General features: G+C 36.4%; 1 protein-coding gene across 6 annotated transcripts in view; it reads right to left on the reverse strand.

The window, feature by feature from the left end:
* The window catches only part of BTBD7 (BTB domain containing 7), an 82,694-nt gene that overhangs the window by 47,842 nt on the left and 8,922 nt on the right, over positions 1–25,930 (reverse strand). For 5 of the 6 annotated variants that reach the window (XM_036842453.1, XM_036842455.1, XM_036842452.1 and 2 more), the window contains exon 2: positions 435–622. In XM_036842453.1, the coding sequence (XP_036698348.1) occupies positions 435–516 (82 nt within the window). In that variant the 5' untranslated portion in view covers positions 517–622. Of the gene's footprint in view, positions 1–434; positions 623–15,724; positions 15,838–25,930 lie in introns of those variants that run through there. The other variant, XM_036842454.1, reaches the window with a different exon arrangement.

The following is a 25,930-nucleotide window of genomic DNA, read 5'->3' on the forward strand; positions in this document are numbered from 1 at the left end:
TCTGTTTTCATAAAGGAAGACTGAAGAGTTCAAATAACTCATTTTTATATTAAATAAAGAATAGGGACTAACAAAGCAGATTATTAATTGTAAAAAAAATGCTGCATTTGTATGGGCAAAAGAAATGGACCAAGACACAAGAAACATTTTGCTATTTCCACACCAATGGAGATTCCCAGTTTTCCTAGGGTAATTGGCAATTATGGTTAAGACAACCAAAGAAAAGCTCAACCGTGCTGTAGCAGCTTGCTTAGGATAAAAATCATATAAGCCAGATTTACATTTGATGGGAAAAAATCTGGATGCTACAGAATTATTATCTGTAATAACCTTTTCCATAGCTTAATCCTTTTTTAATCCAAAAAGACCACCGAAAACCCGATTCTATTTATATTCACAAAAGAAAATGAAATTAGAAAAACTGAAACAGTTACCTATAAAAGTCTGTTGGGCTTGAGAATTTCCCCCTACCCTCGGGGAACATGAATGAGGATAGTTAGATGCATTAGCACCCATTTTCTTCAGTCACTCAGGCATTCCATCTGCTGGTTCTTCAGAGTATAATCCCAGAGGCCTTTACGAACTTTCAACCCTGGATCCAGTAGCCTCTTTTCATCCATTTCTTGATATGAAACAAAAATAATTTTATTCATTTTTTCAAATGTATCTCAAATTGTACAGTTAAAAAAAAAAGCAAGCTACTGAAAACTGCTTTTATTTGCAAATAATGACATGCTGTCAAATTCACGTGTAAAAATTTCAGAAAATGTAAACAAATAGTTGAACTATAAATCAGTGCTATCTGCAATCTTGAGCCATAAAAGGTACCAATTATATACTTTCTAAGAAAGTAAAAAGTAACATATCAGACTTATTTAAATATAGTTACAGAAAGAATATTTCAAATCACAGGGAAAAGTATTTAGACTAAAAAGAAACTTCTCAAAAAATTTTTTTACTCCTTAGAAGCAACCACCAGTCAATATAATCTAACATTCTAAGCAATTTACAAACACTTAAGAGGTGTTTGATAGCAGTAGTGCAAATGCATGTATGTTGATGCAGACATACAGAGAACAGATAATTGAATGGTTTGTTGTTTTTCTACCTTAGATAAAATTGTTTAAATTGATCCTTAATCTGTGTAATTAGGCATTTTACTGAAAGAGGGGGAAGGAAAGGTGGACAGTTCAAACTAAATTATCTTTAGGCTACTTGTTCTATAGCAATTTTGAGAGAAGTTATAATAAGTACAGTGAGGAGACACAAGGAAAAACAAAAACTTTTATCTCTCCTCTCCATAAAGCCCTGAAATAAAAACACTACTTTCTTTTACCTGATATTATGAGTTAACAGGGACAGGGTAGTACCAGTTTAAGAGATAATTTTAACAATTATAGAATAAATTCTACATCACGGAACCTTAACTCCCAGAGCTGCAAGCAGAAGATATAAGCGCAAAGAGAAGAAATTCTCTGAGTGTTAATAGGAATGCTTCAAAATATTTATACCATCCAGATATATAAAATTTATTTGACCAAAAGCAATAATGGCTTAAGAGAAAACACAATTTAAAATCTATTATTGGAACTGTTAGGAAACCAACCAGTAGGCAGTCAATCTGGCCTCATAATGAAGGATGAAACGTTTTAACAAATAAGAGTTAAACACACACACATACACATCACAAAAAACCTGCTGGAAAACAGAACTATGTCAAGATTCATGGAATTTATTTTCATCTCTGTTACACAGTGTAACCTTAGGAATTCAAGTTTAAGAAAATCACTCAACATTTGTGCTTTCCTTCAATCTTTTCCTACTATAAATATATGGAAATTTGTTTATCTAGGCATAGAATTATCCGCCTATAGTGTTCAAGAGAAAACTGGGAAACTTTCTACTAATTAGATATTATGCAAAGTAGCAGTAACTTCAATCAAATCGTATGCTCACATGAGCAAATTTAATTTCCTATTTGAAATTTACCTACCTACCCTAGGAGAACACAGCACATTACAGACTTTTTACTTCAGTGCACGTTACTGATGCACGGCAGCAAGAGATGTGACAGTACGTTCTGGTTTTTTTTTTAGATTTTTAAGAAATATTTATTTTATTTATTATTATTATTTTTGGCTGCGTTAGGTCTTCGTTGCTGCACACGGGCCTTCTCTAGTTGCAGCACACGGGCCTTCTCTAGTTGCAGCGAGCAGGGGCTACTCTTCATTGTGCTGCGCTGGCTTCTCATTGCGGTGGCTTCTCTTGTTGCAGAGCACGGGCTCTAGGTGCGCGGGCTTCAGGAGTTGTGGCACGAGGGCTCAGTAGTTGTAGCTTGTGGGCTCTAGAGAGCAGGCTCAGTAGTTGTAGCACACAGGTTTAGTTGCTCCACGGCATGTGGGATCTTCCCAGGCCAGGGCTCGAACCCGTGTCCCGTGCATTGGCAGGCGGATTCTTAACCACTGTGCCACCAGGGAAGCCCGACAGTACATTCTGTTAAGAACTACCCAGCAAGGAATCCAGAGGGTTTAATCAAGAAAATTACTTCTTCCAGAAAAGTCAGTTTTCTTAAAGGCTGATGCTCAGTGTACGTAAATTCACAGTTTTCTATTCTTAAATATTAAAAATGTAGAAAAAGCAATTTTTTGGTAATTCACTTTGAATGTTGTCAACTTTTATAAAACGGAAACTAAATGTGCCTGTGTTAATTTCAGTTCCAACTTTAAAAAACAGTAAGTCTAAGTAATAAATCTTAGGTTTCAAATTGAGCTCCTTAAAAAGTTTCAAGGTTCTATCAGGCATTTTTACTGGTTCTTTAAAAGAAAATAGGGTCTCTAAAAAAACAATACAAATCAACTTATTTACAAACCAGAAACAGACGCACAGACACAGAAAACAAACTTATGGTTACCAAAGGGGAAAAGGGAAGGGGAGGGATACGGGATTAACAGATACACACCACTATATATAAAATAGATAAACAACAAGGATTTACTGTATATCACAGGAAACTATATTCAGTATCTTGTAATAACCTATAATGGAAAAGAAACTGAAGATGTACACCTGAAACTAACACAATATTGTAAATCAACCATAGTTAAATATTTAAAAAAAAAAAAAGGAAAAGAAAATAGGATCCTGGAAAGCCAAGTCTGTGGCCTCATTTACAGGTCAAATCCTATTCTCAGTCACTAAAGATTTGTATTTAAAACATAAAAACAGCATAGGCAATCCTTTCTCAAAAAAAGTTTGAAATATATTAAGAAAAATCCAGAATAAAAACATGCAAAATAAAAGCCTTTACCAAAATGAGAAAAAAAAAGATTAAAAAGGTGAGCTTTAAATCTGGAAGTAATGGTGGATGGTGGAAAGTGCTGATAAAGTGTTTCTAAAATGTCACTCTATGAAGTGAGAGAGTGTCATGGACATATATACACTACCAAATGTAAAATAGATAGCTGTGGGAAGCAGCTGCATAGCACAGGGAGATCAGTTCGGTGCTCTGTGACCACCTAGAGGGGTGGGATGGGGAGGGTGGGAGGGAGACGCAAGAGGGAGGAGATATGGGGATGTATGTTTATGTATAGCTGATTCACTTTGTTATACAGCAGAAACTAACACACCATTGTAAAGCAATTATACTCCAATAAAGATGTTAAAAAAATAAATAATAAAGTGTCACTCTAATGGTAGTCCTCGTCTCACTTCCTTCTTTAAGGAAGGAAGTCCCATTCTTCCAACTTCAGTTCTTGAAGTTCCATGTTGCTTCATTTTTTGTTGTTGTTCTGTTTTGCTTTTTGATTTCTAATGACTGCAGAGTAAACCCACTAACATAGCACAAAGTATGCTGTCGAAACAAACCAAGGAAGAATGGAGGCTTGCTTCCAGATGAAGAAAAGTCAGAGCATCTATAGAAGTGGACAGAGTTTACTGTTCTCACTTTGTCACATAAATGCATGCACACACATATACGAGAACTATCTTCATCTGAGAATTTTGTACAGTTTGCAGGGACACCAAACATTATTACATTGGTCTGTTTGAGATTTAAACCATGCCAAAAATGCCTTAAAAAAATCTCAATTTTATGATGAGCACAATTAGATATTCTAAAGCAACCATAAAAGGGTTAGAAGACATCACCAGACCCACTGAAGACACAAGAACACCTAGCAAGCACTAGAGAAGCCACAGCTGAGATACAGATGCTTGGCCATTTGCCACTATAATTAGCACCACCGGGACAGCTGGGGTCTCACTCTGGTGAAGTGGCTTCAAATAAAAATGTCTTTGGGACTTAGGGACAGAGTCTCTTCCTGGTAGCTGCTAGTCAATGGAAATCCCCTTCAAGATGAGCTGATTTGGGTGACATTAATATCTTCTACTAGAGTTCTAATACTAAAATAAACATAGGCCTTGGAAAGACTTGGTGGGAGAATCTTTTCTGGATCAGATATAACCCTTAAGTCCACCCTGTGTCCCCAATTCCAAATCCTGGGGGTAACCCTGACTAAGTTACTAAAGCTGTATCTCTCAAAATTCTCAGAGAACAATTTATTTCTTAGGTAACCAAAACCTCATGCCAAATGGAACACAGTATGATGTTATTTATTTCTTAATCAAATCCACTGCCTTTAAATGCTGGAAGTGAGAGTCAGTCACAGTCTTACCTCTCCAGGGATGTTTTCATTCCAGGCAAGCTTTGTCTGTCTCCTACACGGAACAAGATGAAATCTAATCTTTGGATGATATGACAGGAAAGGAAAGGGAAAGAGAGGGCCTATGGGACTGGGAGAGGCCCAGAGGATGCAAATAGCCCTAGAGAGCTCATAAACCCTTTTCCTAGAATCACCTTTCTGGGAGAGCTCCTTCTGTTAACAGTTGACATGACCAATCTCAATCAGAGGATCCAACTGGCTTAAAATAAGCTTCAGTGATTGTAGTAGACCCAACTAAGGGCGAAAAATCATGCTGAATGCAACAGAGAGAATTAACAACCCTATAAAAAAATTTCAAAACCAAAAATCAACCTCTCTCTCCTCCCAAAATCCCTAGGCTAGCATTTCCAAACAGTTTTCGCAATGTTTGGAAAATGCAGTATTAAACAAAGCTTTACTTTTCTTTACTTCAGAACTTTTTAGCATCTTTAAAGTGGTAAGGGGCATTGTGAACCTCCAAGAGGAAGTATTCAGCATAATCTAAAGGAGGCCCTTTGCCCCACAGAGCATCAAAAGAATGGACTTGCAGAACACACTTTAGAAAACTCTGACCTTTGCATAAAAATACTTGTTACACTTTAGGCAGTAGAGAGAACAATGAGTGTCAGGTATCTGGGATAGAGTTCTCCCTCTTGTCACTAATTTACCACTTACACAGGATAAGCTACATTTAACTTCTATGAGTCTCAGTTTTTATAAACCTAAACTGAAATGTATGGATTGCAACATCTATAAATTACGTCAAAATAGGGTTCCTAAAATTCGTTGAAGCTGTAATACTTATTGATTTGGAAAATGAGGATGGGGAGGGGGGTTACTTCTATATTAAACGTTAGTGTACAGAGAAAAAAAAGGCAATTGGACTTTGGAATTTAAACATGCTTTCCACTTAGTCCGATTTTTATGGATAATTATAGAAGAACAGGAATGCGGGGCATATGTGAATATGAAAAACAATTATAATTAAAAAGAAATGCAAAACTATAGTAATATTTCACTTCTGTCAAATCTAAGGTGACCACATCATTCAAATCATATCATTCAAATCAGGATGCTTGAGATTGAAAAGGGGTACAGCCCAGGCCTAATGAGGCAAAGTGGGATGAATGATCACTTCTATAGCCAAATCTCACATTTCCAGAGCAGCTAGAAATAAAGCTTAAAAAGAAAAAAAAAAGAAAAAAACTAAGTTAAAAGAATATAACTTCGTATGCCCATTCTCATTACCCAAACATGTTTTACTTAACATAACAACTAACATTTATTGAGGGTTTACTATATGCCAGACTCTGTTCTTAGAGCCTTTATACGTATTAAACCCATTTAATTCTCCAAATACTCCTCCCCGCTTTTTTAAACTGATGAGTCTGAGAGGTTAGTAACTTGGCTAAAGTCACAGATATTGTAACCTTCAGTTCTATCCTTGGACACCTAATAAGAACAACAAAACAAAAAGAGACTGTGAACAGTAAATCAGAAGCAGTCAGCAAGAGACCTTTGCCTTTTGAAGGCATCTTCAAATAGATGAGATCAGAGTGAGAGTTTAGAAAGCCACCAACTAGGCTCATATGTCTCTCTAGGGCCATCTAACACAGAGGCAGATGACCTCCACCCAGTACCACAAACCCTATTCATTCCAGTGACACAGAACAAGAACGTTTATGATAGCAGCAACTCACTGAGGTGAAATTATGTTCCATTAAACATACTTATTAAGGCAGAGAAGTCAGACTCATGGAGCTGAAAGGGACTTCAATTTTATTTTGGTCAACCTCGTTTTTGAAAGTGAATTAATTATAAACCCACAGAATGGGGGAAAATATTTGCAAATCATATATCTGATAAGGGATTAATATCCAGAATATACAGAGATTTCCTACAACTCAACAACAAAAAAACCTGATTAGAAAATGGGAAAAGGACTTGAATAGACATTTTTCCAAAGAAGATATATGACTAGCCAAATAAGCACACAAAAAGACAACATCACTAATCATTAGGGAAATGCAAATCAAAACCGCAATGAGATACCACCTCAAACCTATTAGGATGGCTATTGTCAATGAAACAGAAAGTAGCAAATGTTGGGCAAGGATGTGGAGAGCTGGAAACGTCATGCACTGCTGTGCACTGTGGAAATGGCTACTGTGGCAAACAGCACAGAAGTTCCTCAAAATATTAAAAATAGATTTACCATATGATCCAGCAATTTAACTTCTGGCTATATACCCAAAAGAACTAAAAGCAGGGTCTCAAAGACATATTTGTACACCCATGTCCATAGTAGCATTATTCACAGTAGCTAAAACGTGGCACCAACCCAAGTGTCCATCAACTGATGAAAAGTAAAATGTGGTATGTATATACAATGGAATATTATTCAGGCTTAAAAAGGAAGGAAATTCTGATACATGCTACAACATGGATGAACTTTAAAGACATTATGCTGTGAAATGTCAGTTACAAAAAGACAAATACTGTATGAGTCCACTTACATGAGGCAATTAAAGTAGTAAAAATCATAGAGACAGAAAACAGAATGGTAGTGTCCATGGGCTGGAGGCGGGAGGAAGGGAATGAGGAGTTAGTGTTTAATGGGTAGAGAGTTTCAGTTTTGAAAGATGAAGAGAGATGGGTGGTGGTGACAGATGAACAACAGTATGTACGCACAACAATATGTAATACCATTGAATTGTACACTTACAAATGGTTAAGATGGTAAATTTTATGTTCTATTTTTACCACAATTTAAAGTCTGAAAAAATTTACAAACATTGCCATCAAAAAACTATTGTCATCAGAAAATATACATTTGTGAAGCTTTATGGCTAAGGTTAAAAATTCACTTATCTAAGGAAATCTCTTCCAGGTAAAGTAAAATAGATTAGTTATTACTATATTTCTCTTCAAGCATCACAGAGCTCATTTGAAAAAATATTTAGACAGGCAAAATCCTTCCATTTCAGGAATGTTTCATTTTATCACCCATTAATAATATATATATAAATATTTCAACATCAAATGAAATAAACAGTATTTTATAAAATTATAACATTTGCCAGAAATAATGTAGTACATTTTAATTTTTATATTTAGAAAAAATGTTATTTGCTCTTTCATATTTATATATTTCTGATTTTAAACTGTAGCATGAAAAATTTCAAAAATATACATAAGGGAATAGTATACAAGCCCTTAAGCCTCCATCACCCACCGTGATTCCAGAATTATCAAAGTCGTATGTATGTATGTATTCATCTGTCTATCTATCTCTCTATTTATTTATTTTGGCTGTGCCGGATCTTCGTTGCGGCACGCGGGATCTTCGTTGCGGCATGCACGTGGGATCTATCTCCCCGACCAGGGATGGAACCCAGGGAGTGTGGAGTCTTACCCACTGGACCACCAGGGAAGTCCCCAAAGTCGTTTCAGTTTATATTAAATGCTTAAATTTGACGTGTAAAGCTTATAGCTAGAATTTAAATGTTTGTTATCAGCTTCACAGAAATAAAAATCTGAAGAGATACATGTAAATTGTGACTTAATTACCATAACACCCATCAGTTATTGAGTACTGAGCAGTTTACATGAATTAACTCCTTTAATAGTCTCAATAATGTGAGGTACAGGTCTATTATTATCCCCACTTTACATAAGCAGAGACTTGGGAGGTCAGGTAAAGCAAGCATGGAAGGCTTAGTTACCTACCCAAGGTCACAGAGCTAGTAAGTTGCAGAATCAGGCTTTGCATTCAGGCTCTTATGTATCAATATCTATGAACAATGTTACCTTTCAGTTTTTTTTCTCCTAAATGTTTGAAGGGAAATTTCCAGAGCAAATATAGTTCCAATCCAGAAACGGGAAGTGAGTACACACCTGACAGTGTTACTTTTGGCACTTAAAAGGATCTCTCATATAAAGCAAAAAATGACTTAACTGAAAGTACACCTTATGAAATCATAGCAAGAGTGCCTTTCTGGATATTTACAGCTACACTACATGTTCCTTGATGGCAAGATGAGGAACATTTTTTATGCTTGATTATCCATCCATCCACCCACCCATCCAACCATCCAATTCTGAGCACCTGCCATGTGCTAATAAGCACTTTTGATAGGCCTAGGAATACAGGCCTATCAGTGACTGCATCCTAAGTAGCATTTCTTATGAAATTAAAAAGACTACTGATCTGGCTTCCTAGTTTAGAGCCAGACCTTCAAGAATTAATAGCAATGCATCAAGTAAAAAAGGAAAGGTCATTTAAGGTAGAAGAAATAGAATGAATAAATAGGAATACTTCCCATCCCAGTCTGCATCCAACTCTCAGTTCTCATAACCCCAATCCTCGATTATCTACCAATCCTGCAGCATAATTACTTACATTTCCTCTGAACTGTAAGTTTCCCAGGGTAGGTCTTCAGCTTATTTATCTTATTAGAATCCTTACCATCCACCACAGAACACAAAGTATACACACATTTGAGTGAATAAATGTTAGCTATTATCATGAATGTGGATCAATAATGTGTTTAAGGCCTAGGGAGTACATATGTTTGAGTGTATGAGTAGCAGTTGGATCAAAAAGCCTCAAATCCCATACTAAGGTATGGCCCTTTATTCAGAACAATGGGGGAACTACTGGAGCAAAGCATAGAAGAGTAGGAGAGAAGCACCATGACATTTGTGTCTTAGGAAGACTACGAGATGGCCTGAATGCAGAAGACACTTGATGCAGACTTTTTAGCGGATTCTTGCTGCAGTCCAGGCAAGTGTTAATAAGGATCTGGCTTTTCATATCTCTAAAATGAGGATAATACCAAAAGGTTGGTTTAAGAATTAAATAAGATAATATGGACTGACATTGGAAAACAGAAGTAGCCCACCACAAGATAAGGGCTCTCATGTGAGGGGCCGGGCCTTGTGCCAGGACTGATCTGGCCTGGACTGCAATACATCTTACAGAGGTTAAGGTATTCTGAAAGACTCAGTTTCTAGACATTTAAAGCTGAGGACCAATTCCTGGAAATTGGTGGGTAAAGGACCTATGTGGCTACCCTGTGAAGACTCTTACTCCACCACCTTTACCTCAGAGCTCATACTCAAAATGCTTCACCTGGACCTAATACCTCAGAATAAGATCCTTCTGAAGTAATGGGCGGAAAATGAGAACAGAGGGCTGAAATGGTTGCTCCCAGAGGAAAGCCTGATCCTCAGCCCCTGAGCCTTGCTTGCCCCCTTGCCTGGGTCTCCGGCAGAGGTTAAGTGAGACCCAGTGGGGCAGCGTGGGCCACAGCAGCGACACCCACAGCAGCCGGTGCAGGCGCTGCTTGGCCCAGCACCCCCAACACCGAAGCCTATGCTGTCTTCTCCTAGCAGCTACATTCCCCCGAACTGAGGCAGCTCTAGAAGCAGCAGCGTAAATTTCCTCTAACAGGTAGGAAAAAGGGCCTATAAACAGAGGGTGGAAAATTATTATGAGGCCCTCCAAGATAGACTGTAGAACTTGCTCAATCAACTGTTATGGTAAATGGTGCCATTTGGAACTTCTGTGTTCATGATAGGAAGACTAGTTTTGAGCCAGGCACACAATATTTTAGTGAATAAATGAAATCACTGTTCTAATTGGGGACAATTAGACAAAGGAGCTCTGGAAGATATGGAGAAGGCAATGACAAATCTGAGTCTAGATCTGAATCTACAGAGGATTTGAAGAGAGAACTATAGCTGAAATCAGAGAACATATTCAAAGCAACTGAATTTAAAAGAAAAACATGGAATTTCTCATAAACTTCACTCAAAAAAAGACAAAAGACAAAAAGACAAAAAATTCAGATTTTCTGACCCAACTTAGCAAATGTTAAAAAAAAAAAAAAAAAACAAGAGCGCATTTCTTGTTAATGAGTTTCTGTGGGCTCCACTGGAAGAGCTGGAGAAGAAAACATGCTGGTGAACCTGACAGTAAGCCTGAGACTATGGCTGCACATGGAGAAGAGAAGAATAAAGAACAAAACAGAAACATGAATACAAACACTCAAAGGTATCTTCATCCAGGGCAGTCTTCATAAGGACATCAAATGCCAAACGAAAACTACTAGATCATCAAGGGAATAGTAATGTGAATGGTCCCTGAATTATTCAAGTTCTTATAAATGGGAAGATAATAACGGTTTAGGAGCTGGAGGTAATTCTGTACTAAAATTCTATTTTTCCTCACATCACTCAGAGTAAGAGAGGCCAAATAAATACGGGGGGAAAACCCACTAGTTTAAATTTTCAGCAAAGAGCAAGCTATATATAATGTGGCATTAGCCTTAACAATAGCCACTCACTCCATTCTAGTAGGCTTCTGCCCATCAGAATACCTCTAATACTTACAGAATCTTTGTTGGGATGTCAAATGAAGATGTGTTTCTCCTTCTAAAATTCTCCTGAAGTCCTCAGTTAGAAAGAATGTTGTAGACAGAAGTCCTAGTGAAAGAAGTATCTGTGGGCTTGATTATGAGTATGCTTTAAGAAACTTCCGTTATGAAGGACCTTCTTACAGAGACAACAACAATGCCTCTTAGGTAAAACAAGAAGTAGAAAATCAGACAAAACTCTTCCCCTCGTAAGGATTTTATGAGGCCTTTCTTGGAACTATGATAAAATATTTTTCTCTTTCTTTCCTCAACCCCACTGCTTATCCTGTGCACCTACTTGCTGTAGCAGAAACACTGGACAAGGATATTATAGTCCAAATATATCAGACTGGAACAGATATTCTAGGTCCTATTTATGCAATACAAGGCTACATCTTAAAACACTTTTAAGATGTTTTGCATTTGTTTAGGACATCTATAACAAAAATTAAGATAACCCAGATGAAGTCCTTATTACAGAACACTTAGTAAATGCTCACCTAATTGGTGAGGGTGGTGGTGGAGAGGAAGAAGGGAATGATGATGAGGTCTACTCTGCATGACCGGGTGGTTAGCCATGCTGTGAACCAAGAAGAAACACAGGACCAGCAATTTGTGGGTGAATTGGGAGTAATAAGGATAATGGGCTAGAGGTCCCAGAAAGACATACCAAGGAAGAAATAATGCAAACAGAGAATACATAAAAAAAGAAATCTAAAAACAAGAGTTTCCTAATATAGTTGCCCTTCTGTATCTGCATGTTCTGCATCCACAAGTTCTACATCCGCAGATTCAACCAACTACAGATGGAAAATATTCAGAAAAAAAAAATTCCAGAAAGTTCCAAAAAGCAAAACTTGAATTTGACACATGCTCTCAACTATTTACATAGCATTTATATTATATTAGGTATTATAAGTAATCCAGAGATGATTTGAAGGATATGGGAGGATATGTGTATGTTATACGCAAGTACTATGCCGTTTTACGTAAGGGACTTGAGCCTCCACAGATTTTGGTATCTGTGGTGATACTGGAACCAATCCCGCTTGGATATCGAGGGATGGCTATAATATTTTCATAGTTCTAGAGGTAACACTCAGATATACATTATAATACGGCATTATCTCAATATGATAATTCATCTACTTCTGATTGAGGATATTATTTATAAATGTCCTATCAATCTTTGCAAAAGATAAATGGAGAGTCTCAAAAGTAACAATGCTTATTCCTTGACGTCCAAAGTCATTTCTGGAATAACTTGGCATTACTGCACAGCACATGGGGAAACAAAGGTGATATCCAAGCTTTCTTCCAATCCTTAACGTGCCTGAGCCTATGATTTCTCCCAGTAGTATTTGTATTATTGTCATATATACTATCAGTAAGATACCTTGGATATTAAATTATTTTATTAGCTAAGATTTTTTTTTTGGCCACAACTCGCAGCACGCAGGATCTCAGTTCCCCAACCAGGGATCGAACCTGCGCCCCCTGCAGTGGAAGCTCAGAGCCTTAACCACTGGACCGCCAGGGAAGTCCCTATTAGCTAAGATTTTTAGAGATCACTTCCTGAAACTGAGACTCTCTTTATCAGTTGTTTCATTTCTTTCTTCTCTGAACAGAAGATAAGAGCCTTTGGGTTCACTGTGCCAAGGAAACTACACCTCAGAGGAAGACGGTACATCCTCTATGTGGTAATCATCAGTGAAACGTCTTGTCAGCCACAATATCTTCCCAGCATCTCCCACCCCACAAATAGATATATAATATTTTTGAAAATCATTAACAGAATATACAAATCAATTTCCCTAACATTTTTTCCATCTTTATTTTTCTCTTAACTTTTCTTTCCAATGAGATACCTTAAACCAATCCATTTCCTCATATGGGTACTGCGTACTGGTTGAGATAGATCTTCATTTAACTTCTGAGTTGTCTCCTTTAAAAGCTCCCACCTTGGGACCTGCTATTCCCTTCATCTGGAACACTTTTCCACAAAGTCTTCGCATGGTTCACTCTCTCACTTTATTCAGGCCTTTGCTCAAATGCCATCTCCTCAAAGACGCCTTCCCTAATCATCGTCTAAAAACAACATCCTGTCCCATCCCATCATTCTCTATCCCCTTTCTTCACTTTATTTTTCTTTGTAGCACTTTTCAGCACTTGAAATTACTGAATATATACTTGTTTGCTTAACTGTCTCATGCTACAATGTAAGCTCCACTTACACTGAGCCAGAACTTCATTTATTTGACACGAAATCCTCAGCACATAGAATAGTGCCTAGCATATAGGAAGTATTGAGCTGAAAACAGCTGAATGAAATCAGTTTTTAAAAAAATAACCATTTAATAAGGAAAGACTTGTTTGTAATCATTCTTTGAGCTCTTCAGTCCAAAAATTGTTTCTCAGGATCCATATTCCACATATACAGCCTAAGCCTCTTACAAGAGTGTGATTTTAAAACTGCACTACTTCTTGGGAGTAAAAAAACATTTCTCAGGGAAAAAAAAAAAGTATAGATCACAGTGTGCATACAGCCTCAAATATGACTCTGTTGAGATGTTTCAAAATATATAAACAGTATTGTTTAAAAAAAAAAGCACCATGATCCATCAAAAAATTAAATGTAAAAACAAAAAAAATTAAATGTAGAATTACCATGTGATCCAGCAATTCCACCTCTGGCTATATAACCCCCCCAAAGAAAACAGGGACTCAAACAGGGTGGTACACCCAAAAGGTGGAATCAAACTAAATGTCCATCGACAGACAAACGGATGAACAAAGTATGGTATATATGTACAGTGGGATATTCAGCCTTAAAAATGAAGGAAATTCTGGGGCTTCCCTGGTGGCACAGTGGTTGAGAGTCTGCCTGCTAATGCAGGGGACATGGGTTCGAGCCCTGGTCTGGAAAGATCCCACATGCCACGGAGCAACTAGGCCCGTGAGCCACAACTACTGAGCCTGCGCGTCTGGAGCCTGTGCTCCGCAACAAGAGAGGCCGAGATAGTGAAGAGGCCCGCGCACCGCGATGAAGAGTGGCCCCCGCTTGCCGCAACTAGAGGAAGCCCTCGCACAGAAACAAAGACCCAACACAGCCAAAAATAAATATAATAAATAAATAAATAAAAGATTACTATTAAAAAAAAAATGAAGGAAATTCTAATACATGCTACAACATGGATAAACCTTGAGGATATTATGTTAAGTGAAATGAGCCAGGCACAGAAGGACTAATGTTATATGATGCTACTTATATGAGGCATCTACAGTAGCTAAAATCACAGGGACAGAAAGAATAATGGAGGTTGCCAGGGACTGGGGAGTTAGTGTTTGATGGGTACAGAGTTTCCACTGGAGAAAATGAAAAGTTCTGGAGATGCATGGTGGTGATGGTTGCACAACAATGTGAATGTACACTTAAAACTGGTTAAAATGGTACTTTTAACGTTATATGTATCTTTAATCATAATTTTTAAAAAGTAAATGGAAAAAAAGCCCCACTAAAAAAGCAATGACATGTGCTCCCCTTCTTTACATTCTTTTAATGACTGTAGCAGGAGTATCTTCTAATAGGGATATATAGTTTACAAAATGCTTTTCTACACATTAAGTCATTTTATTCTCACATGAAGTCTTCAATGTAGATAGGACAGGCTTCATTCTCTAATCTCTGAATTAGGTAGTTAAGGTAAAAGGATGAAGTGACTTATCCAAAGTAAAATATTAATACACAGTGAAATGGCAAAGCCAAAACCAGACACCAGTCATTCTGATCCCTAATTCAGTGTTTTTCCCCCTAAACAAGGAAGTACCTTAAAAGTCCTCAGTCCTATACCAACCTTTCTGATGGGAACAGCCATGTCTTCCTTATGCGTCTACATGTCTAACTACACTGTTGTTTTTGTCACAAGTCTTTTTTTTTTTAATAAATAAGTTTATTTTATTTATTTACTTTTGGCTGCGTTGGGTCCTCATTGTTGGTGAACAATAAAAAGTTTCTGGGGGCTTCCCTGGTGGCGCAGTGGTTGAGAATCTGCCTGCCAATGCGGGGGACACGGGTTCGAGCCCTGGTCTGGGAGGATCCCACATGCCGCGGAGCAACTAAGCCTGTGTGCCACAATTACTAAGCCTGCGCGTCTGGAGCCTATGCTCCGCAACAAGAGAGGCCACGATGATGAGAGGCCCACACATCGCGATGAAGAGTGGCCCCCACTTGCCGCAACCAGAGAAAGCCCTCGCACAGAAATGAAGACCCAACACAGCCATAAATAAATAAATAAATATATAAATAAACCCAAAGTTAAAAAAAAAAGAAACAAAACTGAAAATACAGTATGAATTCAACTTAAAAAAAAAAAAAGTTTCTGGATTGTGGATTATACTCCATAAATATCAAACCCCTTAGCATTCAAACACCAAAGACAAATATGACTATGCTTCTGTATTTTCACTCCTTCCAATCTATCACTTATTTTTTCCTCCTGTGCAGGAGATACTTTTGCAGCTTCTGTAATAAAGGACAGAAAAATATAACAAAAGTAGAGAGAATAGTAAGACAAAGCTCAACAGTTACCAAGTTTCAGTAATTACCAATTTGTGGCAGTCCTGTATCACTACATCCCAATCCACTCTCTACCCAATCTCTCTGGATTATTTTGAAGCAAACTCCAGATAGCATATTATTTCATCTGTAAATACTTCCTTATGAATCTCTAAAAGAAAGGATACAAAAGAGCAACTACAGTACCATTATCACATCTAAAATTATGAACAACAATCCCTTAATATGAACTTCCCAGGCAGTGCTGACATTTCCACCACTGGTTTATTTTTTCTTAGTTTGTTTGAATCAGGATCCACATAAGGCCCATGCACTGTGACTGGACGACTATGTCTCTTAAATCTCCTTTAAAAGGTCCCTCCCCAACCCTTTCCCCCTTGCAATTTTTTTTCCTTGTTGTTGTTGAAGAAATCAGGTTATATGGTAGTTTCCCATAGTCTGAATTTTGGCAAATGCATCACCATGATGCAGCCCTGTATTTACAGAAATTTATAGATCTAACAACTTAATCAGATTTAGTGTCATTTTTGTACTTTTAAAGTTTATTTTGTCAAGACTGCTTCACATGTGGTGATGTGTACTTCCAACAGTAGGTACCAAACGTCTACTTCTCATTCTCTAATATTAACAATTATCAGTAATCACCAACTAGAGTCATTAATTCATTAGGGGCTGCAACATGGTGATATTCTATCACTCCTTCTTTATTCATTAGCTGGAATACTTCTGTAAGAGGAACTCAACAACTATTCAGTTGTTTGCACAGAAAGGTAAGAATAAATGATTCTTTACCTTTATTTACTAATTTTCAAAACAATTAACATCCTAGCATTCTCTAAAGATGATCAGCTAGTTAAAAAAATTATGTGTTCATGGATTTAAATATATTTGATGGGTTTCAATTATTTGTATTTATCCCAATTGAGGCTCAAATTGTCCCATATTTGGACAGTGGAAGCTTATTCAAATTGGTCCCTGAGATCACATATGACACAACACTACTTGTCTCTGAGAGCTTCTTTGCTTTCTAGGGTTATACCTTATTCTAGGCATATCTTGTATTTTTCTTACCTTAGACCTGTAATCAACCATCTCTTTAAAGGAGCCCTAATTCCTTTCAGTGAGAAATGGTATTTAGAAACCACAGTCTGGGTGCTAGGGGGTGCTGACTGCCTTTTTAGTACACAGAGTTAGGGAGTTTTCTACACATGTGTATTTAGATACATACACATATATCATGAGTGTATACTGATGCTTCCAATTCAAATTCAGGTTTAGAGAGTTTTTACTTAATCTCATTAACTTTACACGTGTTTCTCCTTTCTCACATGTCAAAACCCCATTCTCACACTGCCTACATAATTGTTCATTTATTTTATCCCACAATACACACACAATAGCCAAGAATTAAAATGTCAACACTATCATCAACATTACAATAAATGAAAATCTTTTTTTTTTTGGCAATTCTTTTTTACCCTTAGGATATACCCAACTCAGGATATCCTATAAATTACTGTGTATGTAAGTCACTTGGAATAGTTTGCTCTGGGTGATTACATCACTAACTGGAAGCACACTTTTATTTCACTTTTGATTTTTAGGCACAGCATTTTTAATTAACTTTTGCTACATAATTCTGTAAAATGTTTAGATGAGTCTAAAGTCAAAACCACAAAATAAGATATATTCAAAGACTAGTTGCTCCCCCTGTCTACTTCAACCTAGTCTCTCCCTACCCCACAAGTAACTTTACTAATATTTTTTTTATATAATACTCCAAATTCCCTGTTTTCTGGCTACTATCCACTGGCTCCCTACTATGAGCAATACTGAAATTAGCTAGTATCTTCTTCCTCCTATCTCTCTCCTCCAGTATCTAATTTTAAGTAATATGTTTTAATTTACGGTTGATATCTATAATCTGTTAGCTTATTCTACTTTTCATATATTCTTCCTGCATATTTGGTAATTAAACTCTATCTACAGAATTAAACGATAAAGTGTTACATACTACACTGTTTCTCAATCTTAGTTCTACCAATAAAAATTTTATTTAATGTTCATCACCAATTTAAAACACCAGTTTAAGAGTGTTATTCAGAATACAAGTCCACAATTCCTTACCAGGGAGAAACTTCTGGAGCTAGATACATTCTAAAATTCAGACTCTTTTCCTTCTCTCTCTCCTTCTCTCATGCTCTCTCTCTTTTAAAAGAAAGTAATATGGTATATGAAACATTTACTGTATACTATGTAAACACACCCAGTGAGATTAGTCATATTACCCCATATTTTGCAATAAAATATATTAAACATTTAAACTAAGCTGTGTTAGTTCAGGTTAGGTTTTGTTGCCAAATGAATTCAGGTCACATCATTGTTTGCCATCAAGTGAGTCTCCCTAAAGAAATGGTTATCAGAACTCTTAGAATTTCAAATTATAAATAAGACATTGTGCACCTGTAATTAGTAGCTCAAGATCATGTATAAGAATAGTATTTTCCTTACCTATCCACCACCAATAAAAGGCAAGTTAGAAAACATTTTTGTTCATATTAAGCAAAGATATATTTTAAATTGCATTATAAAATTAAGTTGTGTTACTGCAAATAGAGATTACTTGTTAGAGTTCTGCTTAGGAGAATCTTATTAAGCCCATGTGGGCTTCTTCTAACAGAACCTATTATAATTCAAAACAGCTGTCAGTCGCCTGCTGCTACTTTTTTTTTCCGATTAAAAATGTATTCTTAAAAGAATATTTTTAAAAGTACATCCCATTTCACCAGTTTATGCAACATTCTTTTAAGGGTAACCATTAAAATTTTTTAAGCTAGAAAATGAGGGGAAAAATGTAGATAAATGAGGTGAGCCTGGTTCTTAGAACTCTGGCTACAGTGCAGATTCATATTGATACTATATATTCTTGGTATTCTTAATATTTCTAGTTATAAAATACTTCCTAAATAAAATACCTGCTTCATACATGCACATTCAGCATGGTCAGAAATATGTTATCTCTTAGTTTTTTAAACGATTTTTAAACGATAATCTTCAAGGAGTCATGAACAGCCTAGGAATAATCACTAGGGAAAACTAGCGATGATCATTCTAAATAGGATAAGAAAACCAAAACCAGTGAAAGAATCATTAAAAGAGATACTAAATTCTTCGAAATAAAATTTTAAACGTACATTTAATGTTAAACTTGAAAACTATTATGCATTCGGATGTGTGTTAAATGTAAAATTAATACCAATATTTAAGTAGGTTATCCAAGAATAGAAATGGCTAACATTTAGTGTAAATAGTCATTAAAAACAAAAAGTTAAAGTGAACCACGTTACAGATGTTTCACTGCTAGACATCAAACCACGTTACAGATGTTTCACTGCTAGACATTTGAATTAGTTTAAATTTAAGAACAATATTTTAGGGGGTTGTTTCCAAATTTGATGATTAGCTACAGGACTCCGTATTATTAACCTAATTATTTTTCTCCATACCCACACATTTCCTCTGCATAAAGAAGAGACCATTAGTTTTGTTGAATTTTAAACCCCTAAATAATTATTCAACGTTTATGTTTAATTATTAAATTTCTGATGAAAAGTCATTGTGCTCCTAAGAACATTTTCAGATGGGGTATCTAATTTGAAGAGAAAACTAATCATACTATTTGGTGACAGTACACAAGCACCACCATCAAGCACTGTACATCCCCTTCCCTCTCTTAGTTTTACTGTTTTACAAGATTAAAATATGAGTTTATTTTCTTTATTGAAAATAGGAAAAAAATAATTTTTAGCATCTCTGTAATTTTTAGCTGTATTTCTTTCTCTCCCCAGAAGTGTTTTTGCCTTCTATTACTAGAGTTTGAAAAGTTGAGAGTTACACTGTTGACTCAAAAGCATTTTAAAGACTGTAGAACAGATCATAATATACAAAGAACAAGATACATGTTAAATTTTCTCTATCCTACCCACCCCATAACCTTAATGTTTCCCCATTCACTTATGAGAATTATACGTTTGTTGTTTAAATTAAAAACAAAAAAACCAAAAAACCTACACAGGAGAGTATGACAAAAGGCAATTCCCTAATATCTGCCTCCCTTCCCACACAGACAACTAGTAACAATTTGATTTCTGCTTTTCTAGCATTTTTGACATAAATTAACTTTAAATAGTTTTAAGTAGGGATATTTAACAAAGAGTTCTGTAAAAAACTATTTTCATTTCATAATATCCCAGGGATATAGAAACATGTGTACATACAAATTTTACTTTATCTTTTAAAGACTCCTAAATAGAACTGTACTGTATAAATATGCCATAGTTTATTTCACCAAAACGTACTGAGAATCATTTCCAATTTTTCAGTATTATAAACAGTCCTGCAATCCTTTTACCTCTATCTTTAACCACTGTAAACTATGCCATTAGAATAAATATCAAGAAATAATATTACTGGGACTTCCCTGGCGGTCCAGTGGTTAAGACTCTGTGCTTCCAACGCAGGGGGCACGGGTTTGATCCCTGTTCGGGGAACTAAGATCCCACGTGCCGCTAGGTGCGGCCAAAAAAAAAAAAGAAATAGTATTACTGGATAAATGGGTATATATATTTCTAATTTGGAGATGTATTGGTCAGAAAAGCTGCAATTTACATTCCTATCAACTTTGCATGAGAACATCAAAACTCTGGTCATTATTAATCTTTGCCAATCTGATGGAGGAAAAAATGATCTCATTATTTTAATCTTCATTTAAAAAAAAAAAATTATAAGTGAAACTGAATCTCAATATATTTATTAGCCTCTGTGTTTCTTTATAATCTTTGCCCATTCTTCTATGTGGCTGCTCTTTTTATTAATTTGCGACACTTTTTATATTAATGTTAAAATATCAAGGGAGAATATTCATATTAGCCTTTTAAAACTATGATGGCTTTTGTCATAAATGTTTAAATTTTTTAAATAGTCACTTGTTTCCGTCTTTTCCTTTAGTAACGTCTGAGTTTCATGCTCCTTCCTGTAAACATTTTTACATCAGAAAACAGATTTCTATATACATATGTAAGTAGTTAGAACAATATACAAAAAAGTTCTCAATTTTTGTTGTCATCTCCAAATTAGATTATGTGGGTAAACACACTCTTCAACCACAGCAGAAAGCTGTCATTAGATAGTTAAAGAGTTTACAGCACAGTTATTATTAAGTAATTCAGTATGCTAATTTTAAAAAATTTATTAATTCCTAAATATGAAGATAATTTAATTATCTGGTGTTGCCTGGAAACAAGATGGATGTATTTTCCAGATTAACAGGAGGATGCTTTCCGGAAGAAGAAACTCAATTACTCCAATCTATTCAAATGTCGTTTGCTGAAGATATCCTGGGCATCCAGTGTCAGAACTGCAGGCGTCTTTCCCTCATCCTTCTCCTCTATATCAAACTGGTGCACCAATCCCACTGCTAATCACTTAGACTAAGTCACTATTTATTATCTCTCTTGAATTGTCACAAAAATCAATCTTGGTCTCTGCTTCCAGTCTAATTCATCTAGCACACCAACACTGAACTAATCTTCCTAACAGAGGTTCAATCAAGAATATACAATAAATACAAACTCCTAGCTACAAATCCTACCTATGTAAAGTATTTTACACTTTAAAGTATATCAGTATTTCCCAAAGTGTATTCTACACAACATCAGTCCTGCAAAATACAATGAAATGAGCCTTAAAAAAAAATCCTGGTTCGTTTGGGAAACACTGTTTACTATAGCCTAGTTTGTAGAATTATTTATATTATTCATTAAGAATCTGAGTACCAATTATGTGTTCTATGCTAAGTGTTGAAGGTTATAGTTGTGAACAAAATAGTCTTGGTTTTCATGTTGCTTACAATCAAGTGAGAGAAATGGACATTTAAACAAATAATTACAAAAATAAAATCATACACTGAGATAAATGCCATGAAAGGCGTGGGCTGCTATGAGAAAGAATAAGTTGATTTATTGACATTAATAAGCCCACAAGACATAAAGAACACATATAGCATACAGAAGAAAGATCTTAAACACATACATAAATATAAATAGTACATAAACATAAATAATGCTTGAGGGACTTCCCTGGTGGTGCAGTGGATAACACTCTGCGCTCCCAGTGCAGCAGACCCGGGTTCGATCCCTGGTCAGGGAACTAGATCCTACATGCATGCTGCAACTAAGAGTTCACATGCCGCAACTAAGGAGCCCGTGAGCCGCAACTAGGGAGCCTGCCTGCCGCAACCAACACCCAGTGCAACCAAATAATAAATAAATAAATAAATAAAGCTTGATATTATTTATTGACAGAGGTAGTAGTGATGTGATGCTGGAGAGTTACAGCAGAGTCAATAGTTTAGCAAATTCTAGGAAGAGCAAGAAGGCCAAGGTGGCTGACGCAGGGGAAGTAGGGAAGGGAGATAATGTAAGATGAGGCAAGACAGGTAGATAGAGGCCAGGTCACACACATCACTGCAAAAGGCTGAGAGTCCTGCAGCTAAGTAACCTGTATAACTTTGCTTAATTCAGTATTGCTGAACTTTAATCTAAGAAAAACCAATAACAGGCCATGTCCAATGTTCCACAGAACATACTTTCAATCATATGATAGTAGTGGAGGTATAAAGTGAAGGTTTGCACTGGGTTAGTGTTGATACATTTTAAGAGAAAATGACACAATATGAAAGCTGAGTTTTTATTTATTTAAATTTTGAATTGAAAAATATCAAGCAGAAAAAAGTTAGCCACAGGAGGCCTGAAACTGCTATCCTTAGAAAGGCCTGCTTGAAAGGCTGGCCCTGGTTGGTCTTTGGGAACTTGGACTGTCCGTGTTTTTACCATTCCTTAACTGATAAGGACAGCTCACTGTACCTAAACTGTTTGTGCAAACAGTATGGTTTATGCTGCATATTTGCTCTCCTTCTGGGAGCCTGGAATTTTGATACATGTTAGGTAGTAGATGCCTGTGTGACCAGCCATCAGTAAAAACCCTAGGTGCCGAGTCTCTAATGAGCTTCCCTAGTAGACGATATTTCACTTGTGCTGTCACAAGTCAATGCTGGAGGAACTAAGTGTGACCTGTGTGACTCCACCTGAAGAGACCTCTTGGAAACTTGCACCTGTTTTTCTTTGGACTTAGCCTCATGTGTCTTTTTTCTTTGCTGATTTTGTTTTGTATCCTGTGCTGTAATAAATGATCTCCATGAGTATGACTATATGCTCTGTCAGGTGAGTCCTCCTAGTGAACCTGGGGATGTTCTTCGGGGTTTCAGTGCAAGAACAAGACAGAATACTGTGAAATGTCTCCCTCCACCTCTGTCTCCCAGTCTCCCAAAATGAAACTATATTGTTTTGGAATAAATATCTAGTTGGTATTCAGGTACAGGGCTCCTTCTTCTTCTTCTTTTTTTTTTAAATCTTAGAAGCAATTACCATAAAAAGCAGAATAGGGGTGACCTTTATGGTGGTTGTGATTGAGAAGAGGCATGAGTGGGGCTTTGAGCATGCTTCCACTGTTCTATTTCGTGACCATGGTGGTGTCAGCTTTAAAATAATTTGTTAAAAAAATAAGTTAAACTTAAATTTGTTTACTATGCTTCTTTGCATGTGTATTATTTCACAACAAAAAAATGTTTTGTTGTAGCTGGTATGGCTTTGAAACTTGTCAGCTGAAGCCTCAAAACTAAATCCATTTCCTAAAGAAAAGGATATAAAAGAATGACCGGAAGGCTAAGTACTGAGGCACAGGAAATGCTTATAATTTGGTAGCTGAAAGAGAACAGAGTAAAGGAAAGCATTGAAAACACTAATCAGGCTGGGTAGTGACCAGAATAGGTTGCATGTAAGAAGTGGCATCTGAATGAGGTTTATTTCAAATTGAGAAGTCACCCCTTTCCTCTGTGCTACCGGAAAGTTTTGGATACACTTCAATTTCAGTACTTTCCACTCTGTAGGGGCAATTAATTGTTAAGATTTCTACATCCTCAAAGAGACTAAGTTCCTACATTACTGGGACTGTTTCCTTTTCCAGTAACTGTATTCCAAGTATCTTGACGAGTGCCTGGCTCATAATGGGTCCTTAACAAATAAGGTGCTTAGAAATGCAGAATGAAACCAGAAAAGGCCCATATCAAAGAAACCATGAAAGGAGAGAATGTAAAGAATTCCATGAGCAGTTTTAAATTTTCTTCAGTTTTCTTCTTTTTCTCCTACTTTTAACAACCTTTCAGGTCATTACTGTTTTTACTAAATCCTTTCCACTCTACTGCTACCTCCTCATCATTGTTGCAACAACTATCTAAACACCAACTATGTGCAGGGCACTTAGCCAGGTAATGTCAGGGATACAAAGATGAGCTTACTGTCTAGTGCAGGACATATTCCAATACATAAATAACACAAAGCTGCAAGTGGAAGACAGAGAGAAAGAATAGGAACATGGCATGGAAGTTAGAGGACTAGAAAAGGCTTTAGTGATTAGAAAAGGCTTTCATGGAAAGATGACATCTGCTTTGGTTCTTGAAGGATGTTAGAATTTAAATAGGGAGAAACATAGGTAAGGGCATTTCAACAGAGAGAACAGCTTAAGAATTAATAGGTATATGAGGGACAACATACAAAGAAATGAGGCAAGAAAGGCAGAGTTGACGAGATAAGAAAAAGTAAGAAAGAAGCAAAAATTATGCCATTGTCCAGTGAGTAGAGCTGATAAAGGAGACCAAAATGGAGCAGCCACAGATGTAAAGGAAAACCAGAAAAATGTGGTTTCATAGAACTGAAGAGAGGAAACTGAACTGGAAGTAAAATTGGAGTGAGCAAATGTTTTATAACTCTTTTCAAAAAAGACTGCAAAAGGTGCCAAGAAATGAGGCAGTAATAGAGAGGATGTGAAAGTCTGGAAAGGTGTGTGTATGAAAGAGAGGGAGATATTGTAACAAATGAGTAGGGATGATGCAGTAAAGCATCAGTTTTCAACTGGGTGACTCTGCTCCCCTGGAGACATTTGGCAATGCCTGGAGACATTTTTGGTTGCCATAACTAGGAGTGAAGAAGGGTACTTACTGGAACCTAGTGAGTAGAGGCTGGGGATGCTGCTAAACATTTTGCAAGTACAGGACAGCGCCCCACAACAAAGAAGTATCTGGTCCAACATGTCAGTAGTGTCAAAGTTGAGAAACCCTGTACCAGAGCATAGGGGATACGGAAGAGAGAATGATTAACCAAAGAAGCAAAGTCTTTGGTAAAGTGAGAACATCCGTGGAGGAGGAAGACTTTTCTGGTTCTTTAACCTACTGACCCTGATGAGAGCATGAACCTGGAAGTAGCTTCAGGCATTACTTATTTGAAAAGTGTACTGAAATACAACATTCCAATTTCTCCCATCAACATGAACGACAAAGTGCATGCCTTAAATCATTATTTACCCTGTGACTATTCTATATAGATAAACCATTTATCTTTCGGGATACAATCAAGGTTTAAAATGTGGGTACTTCTATTTTTTTCTAAGTTCCATATATGTTTGGCAATCACGTCCATTAAAAGGTTAATAGATATAAATGATCAGAGTGCATATACTAGTGTAATTTTATTTTTTAAAATCTCCCATGTACCATTTAGAAATGAGTTACAAATAATCTGTATTTTAACAGTTCATAGGGATACCATGTGAAAAGGAAGCCTAGAAAAGCACCAGTTTAAGATGCCAAGTAACACTGCTATAAAAGGATAAAATGAGTTAACAGTGATTATAAAAATGGGGCTGTAACTATCTTTGGTTATAAAGAGCAATATATTTCAAAGCCACAATGAACTTGATCATATAAATTTCACTTTGTATCATAAGCATGAAAAGACTATTTACTGACATGTAGTATGTGAAAGGTACAAAGAGGAGTTTAATCACAAATTCTGCTCTCAAATAAGAGACAGTCACTCATTTAAACATTTTCTGAGCACCTATTATGTGCTGATAATAGGCACATGAGGATATAACAATGAACTAGATAGACATAATTTTTGCTTTTAAATTACTTAGGGACAAGCTGATAAATAGGCAGTTACAATGTAGAGGAAGCACAGATTAGTGAAGATGAACTCTGGAGCCAAACTGTCTAGGTTTGGATCCAGATCTGCCATTTATAAGCTTTGTGATCTTGGTCAAATTGTTTATCTTTTCTGTAT

Source organism: Balaenoptera musculus, chromosome 2 (assembly GCF_009873245.2).
Source record: "Balaenoptera musculus isolate JJ_BM4_2016_0621 chromosome 2, mBalMus1.pri.v3, whole genome shotgun sequence".
NCBI classification, from domain to species: domain Eukaryota; kingdom Metazoa; phylum Chordata; class Mammalia; order Artiodactyla; family Balaenopteridae; genus Balaenoptera; species Balaenoptera musculus.